This window comes from Brassica rapa, chromosome A02, assembly GCF_000309985.2.
Source record: "Brassica rapa cultivar Chiifu-401-42 chromosome A02, CAAS_Brap_v3.01, whole genome shotgun sequence".
NCBI classification, from domain to species: domain Eukaryota; kingdom Viridiplantae; phylum Streptophyta; class Magnoliopsida; order Brassicales; family Brassicaceae; genus Brassica; species Brassica rapa.
In genome coordinates, this window is record NC_024796.2 from 9,474,597 (window position 1) to 9,480,211 (window position 5,615).

Consider the following 5,615-nt stretch of genomic DNA (forward strand, 5'->3'; position numbering starts at 1 on the left):
ATTAATGATACATAGCTAGCGATAATGACATATAATATGCTTGTAATTATCTACTTAGTTCCTTCTCCTTAGCTAGTTAGGATATTCTTTTGTATATATACTCTACGATGTAAGTCAATACAACACACAGTACATATTCATTACAAAAAGTGTGTAAAACCAAAAGCTTTAACTAGTAAACGCAGTCAGTGTGAGTTACAAAAACTACCATACAACAACATTGGAGCATTTTATCGTACAATCATGTGGTGTTTTCCGTATTTATTTGATACCAGTTAAATCAACTTTACCATTTTAATTGCACCATTTTAATTGCAGGGAATTGCTCTTATTTTTGGCCCAAAGTAACACAGAAGTTCAAAACAACTTATCATGTATAAGGATTTTATTGAAAGGACACAAAGTAACAAATAGAAATAGTAAGCATATTTATCATTAGAAAACCTAATTTATATAAAATAAAGCGGAAAAGAAAAGCAAAAAAATTAGTGACAACCAGAAGAAAATAGAATTAAAGTGTTTTTAGTACACCCTACAACCATGTGGCGGTTGACATCTTGCGGATTATAATTGTCATCCATCCTTCCTTGTCTTAAAAGTGATCTAATAACAGTTTCACAATGATAACTACAGTCTACATCTTTTATAATATAGGACCACTGTAAACTAAATCCCAATTTTGTAAATAATTGAAGATCAGTTTTGCTTTATAGAAAATATAAAAGGAGTTTGAGTTTTAATAGTCTCTGATCAACATCGCTTTAAGAAACTGCAAATACGTAACGTCTGCATATGAACCCTTGCATATACTTAAGGTCCCAAATCCTCGGTTTAAAAAATGAGTTCCTCAAATTTCTTACAAACTTGTGAAAAACCCTTTTTCCAATAATGTTTTTTCAAACATTAAATTTCAATAATGTTACAGCACAACTAGTAAAGTTACAATAGAGCTACTTGAGACATTTAAATGCTTATTCAACATAAAAAAAATTCTGTATTCAAGAGTGAATCAGAAAAAGCAACGTTTGTTAATGGCTCAAAAATTAATAACATCTTATGCCCTTGCAGTGACTATTTTGATGCAATAACAGACAAGTATTATGTCAATGCCCTTACATTGGTACATGTCATTGTTGGAAATATTAAAACAAAGTTTGATACGAGCGATTACAAAAAAAAAAGGTTTGATATGAGTTGTGTGAAATTGATTAGTAAGGGCATCTCCATTCCTACTCTATTTTTTCTCTAAAATGGAGTAAAAGTGATTATGGAGTAAAGAATGCTCCAACCCAACCTCATATCTCACTCCATAATAAAGTTTACTCCATAAATGGAGTAATCTATTTTTTTGTTTGTTCATCACTCCATTATAGAGTGGGAAATAAAGTAGGATTGGATCAATTTTACTTCATTTTCACTTTTACTCCATTTTGGAAGAAAAAATGGTGTTTTACATTGGAGATGCTCTAAGACCGGTAAAGTTTTAAATTTATATTCCGTTTTAGCAAATTTAAACCGTTAATTTTACCCTAAGAAAAAGTTTAGACCATAAAATAGTGAGAATAAAACGTAGAAACAGTAAAGGAATAATTTCTTTTCTTTTTTTTTTTTTTTTTTTGACATCTGAATAATTTCTTTTAAAAGAAAGTAAATATAATAAAGGAATAATTGGCACGACCTTAAGCGTAACTTTACACGGAATGATAAGAGGAAAAGTAGTTATCACGTCAATTATTTATCTTCCTTTTTTTTTCCTTTGCGTTGCTTTAGTGATAATTCACATTAATTGGTAATACACACCATGTGAGAAATATTCAAAAGGGAACGGAATAGGACAAGCTCGAAAGAGAATTGTTTACCTGTCACTTGTCTTGTCGCACTTTCTAATTGTATTTGAGAACTCTATTATTGTTTTATTACAAGATTTATCATTAATTAGTCACTATTAAATTACTAAAGCTAGTTTAGTAATAAACTAAGTCAAGGTTATCTATATACCTTGTGCGGCAAAATTGAAAATTCAACCAAGATTATCTTTTCAATTAAAACGTCTGGTTCGTACTTGTCTTTCTCTTTCAATTACAATGCCACCAAATGTAGATGTAATGCAGTTCAACTCGGTAGTCTTTTCTCTCTTACTTATATTCTATTATATACTTTCAACCACTAATTTTGATGTATTCAAATGAATGAAACAATTTAGAATAAAACCTGGAAAGCCACGGCCGGTTGAAACCTGATCCACAAATTTTCCAAAGAAAATATTTTTTTTTGAAACAATAAAACTAATTAAAGCCTTAAGGAGTTGACTAATTAAGTTGTTTCAGTATGATGCTCATATTTCTTGGTTATAAGAAAATAAATCAAGCCCGGATAAAAATTAGAAAATGAGTCAGATACTCTTCTTATCTGTTTCACTTTAAATGATGTTTAAGATAAAAATGCACACACACAAAGTACAAACTTCTATACAATTTATCTTGTTTATATGAAACTATTATTAAATAAAACAAATCCAACAAATATAAAATATGAAATATTGTATAATTGGTTACAAAGATCAGACATCATTAATTTTTTTATCTGAAAACATAACTTATTTTACAACAAATGATTCTTTAAATACTACTCCATCTAAAATGAAACAGAGTGAATAAAATTCGTAATACATTTCTAACCTATTGCTATTTTTACCTCTATGATAGCATTTAAAGACAAATTCACTCCAACTCATTGTTATTTTTTTTATATAAAATAGAGATTACTATTTTTGTATATTTAAAGGAAGAAATAGCAATCTCCATTTTTTATTCTATATTTCAAAGATTGTTATTATAGAAAAACAATTATGCATAAATTTTAACGTCACCTATGACTAAAAAAGGGGTTTAAAGCGTCATGTATGTATCTTTTTGGATGAAAATAAATGTGGTGATGAAAATAAATGTGGTGATGTAGGGGTGTTTAATCCGGATATCGGTTTGGTTTTTTCGGTTTTTCGTTTTTCCGGTTAGTAAACTACAACTACCATTCTAAATCCATATTTACTTTGGTTCTGTTCGGTTTATATACCGCCGGTTTTTGGTTTATTCAGTTTTATACCAAAAACATAATCATTTAGTTTGAGATCATATATATGAATTTTAGAGTCAGTCATTTATTAAATAATATTATGTGTTTAAATAAAAGAAAGAAAAAATGTTTCTTCCATCTAATAAAATAATCAAATCTAGAAGTAAAATCAAGTTCAAAATTTTGAAATTAAAAATAAAAAATAAAACAGAAACACAAAGCACGAAAGAAATGTTTTTATATTCTTCCATATTTAGTGTTTCACCAAAGTCATGTTTCTTAGATTCAACATGAAACTCTGTTCGTTTATAGATAAGAAAAAAGTTGTGAACAAATTCCACTAATTGTTGTCTATCAAATTTTTAATCTTTATTTCAATTTAGTTAATGCTAAAATAAAACGAAAAAAAAATCAAAAAAGAAAACTAAGAAAATAAGAAACCTCGGTTGCGATGAATTGTTACTTAACTATAGTTCAAGTGTTTTATAAATTAGGGCTTCTTTATTACTGTAAAAATATATGGTAATAGTTATTAGCAAAAAAATTAATTTATATAACAAATAGATTTTCATCCACAGCTATAAAATATATACATATTTACATGTTTGTACTTTTGATCGGTTTTGTTCCGTTTTATTCGGTTTATTCAGTTATAAATCAAACCATATTCAAATCCTATGGTTTTTATAAAATCACATCCATTCGGTTTGTATGGTATATACCAAAACCATATTGACTATTTTGATTTGGTTTGGTACGGTTTGATTATATTGAACAGCCCTAGGTGATACCCTAAATCATTTTTCAAATAATGTTAAGAGAGAGATTGATTTGGATTGGAGATGGAGGTAAAGACGTTACCAATCATGAACGATGTGTATCTGAAATTAGCAGCCTCTTGAAATATAAAATCTAGATTTAAACATTGATAAAGGACAAACTAACAAATCAAACAAAAAACAATTACACCACAACAATCTAAAAAAAAGACACAAAGAAGTTGGCAATAGGACCCACAAAACACACTGTCAGAAATCTTCAGAGTTCAGAGAAAGAAGAAGAAGCAGGATCAAACAGTAAACCCAGGAATAATATCTCTCTTACCAAATCAGAACCAAACCTATCTCTTCTTATTCTTGTCTTTTCCATTTCCAGAGAATATAGAACCTAAACCAAACAAGTTCCCGGACGGAACCATATTTATAACCGGACTCACTCTAGTTCCACTTCCATGGCTTCCGTAACTGTAGCCTCCATAATTCTTCTTCAATGGCGGTTTCTGAAAGCTACTGTTACTCGATGAACACGAAGACGAAGATGATAACGATGACGATTGTTGTAGCTTTATATGCTCTGTTGTGTGTTTCCTCGAGCTCTGTTTCGGTTTACTGGAAGTCGAACCGGTCGAATTGCTCCGGTTTAGTAACGGTAACGGACATAAACTCCGTCCGTAACTACTCCCGCAGTTTAAGCTGCTGCTTCTCTTAAATCCCCAAAACGACTTCGTACTTGGTTTCTCCTCCGTTATGACGACGTCATCTTCCTCTTCTTCAACAGGTTTTCTCGGTTTTCTAGTATCCGGTTTAGACGGTTCGGGTGGACCGGTATCGGATACTTTTTTACCCGGATTGCGTTTCTCGGGCGGTGGCGATTCGGGTTTCTTCTTCTTGATTTCGGTCGGTAAGATTTTACCGTTGCGGAAGAGTTCGTCGGCGGACCAAGAGCCTTGGTCGAAGCTTTCGCCGGAAGTTACGCCGCCGGGAATGCAGAAATCGAAATCGACGCTTGAATTGAGACTCGACGGTTTGGAGTTCGACGATGATCGTAACGGACGTTTCTCGACCGGTATTGCATCGGATTGGCAAAAGTCACGAGAGAAGGAGATTCTTGGACTCATGTTAGAGTTTTCCGATAGAAGATCCACCGCCATCATCGTGAGAGTTGTTGAATGCTTCTGCAGAATAAAGAGAGAGACGTGGAGAGAAGTTTTGAGAAGAAGGGAAGGCGGAACTATAGGAAGGATTAGATTTTAATTTATATTTTTATAGGTGAATAAAGAAGAAGTTTTGATATTTAATAGTAGTAGTTAAAATACGAAAATAATAAAAAGGATTTTTTCGGGTGAGAAACTGGAAAAGAGAGGAATAAAAATGGTAATAGAAGAGGGGACAGAGAAGCGTGTCTCTTGCTACATATTCACATGCATGGGCCAAAAAAGGTTACATGTTGGTTCCTCACTTTGTACCTTTTTTTTTCTCCACTACAATAATTCTTTTATGTATTTCTTTTAGATTAAAAAAACATATTTAATTAGTTGTATACATCATCCATGGAAATTTTGATAGAAAAAATATAATTTTGTTAGGGTTCTTTGGTAGATACACATTTCAACATTTTAACTGTTTTTAGCATTCTATGATTCTATTCTAGTCACTATAGGGAAACTAAACTCATATTTTGATCATCAATTAAAACACTATTTTGATTCTAGTTTTATAGTTATATAATTTACAGATAATTTATTTATAATATTTTATCATTTT

The 5,615-nt window shown here is 31.0% G+C and overlaps 1 protein-coding gene across 1 annotated transcript; it reads right to left on the reverse strand.

The window, feature by feature from the left end:
• Window positions 1-3,950: 3,950 nt before the first annotated feature.
• On the reverse strand, window positions 3,951-5,376 carry LOC103852363. The gene has a single exon (XM_009129267.3). The coding sequence runs from the start codon at window positions 5,003-5,005 to the stop codon at window positions 4,193-4,195; it is 813 nt and encodes a 270-aa protein (XP_009127515.1). The 5' UTR covers window positions 5,006-5,376; the 3' UTR covers window positions 3,951-4,192.
• Window positions 5,377-5,615: the final 239 nt, after the last annotated feature.

Excerpts from the sequence above, each read along its gene's own strand:
- LOC103852363 (XM_009129267.3), bottom strand. The coding sequence starts at position 5,005 with ATGATGGCGGTGGATCTTCTATCGGAAAACTCTAACATGAGTCCAAGA.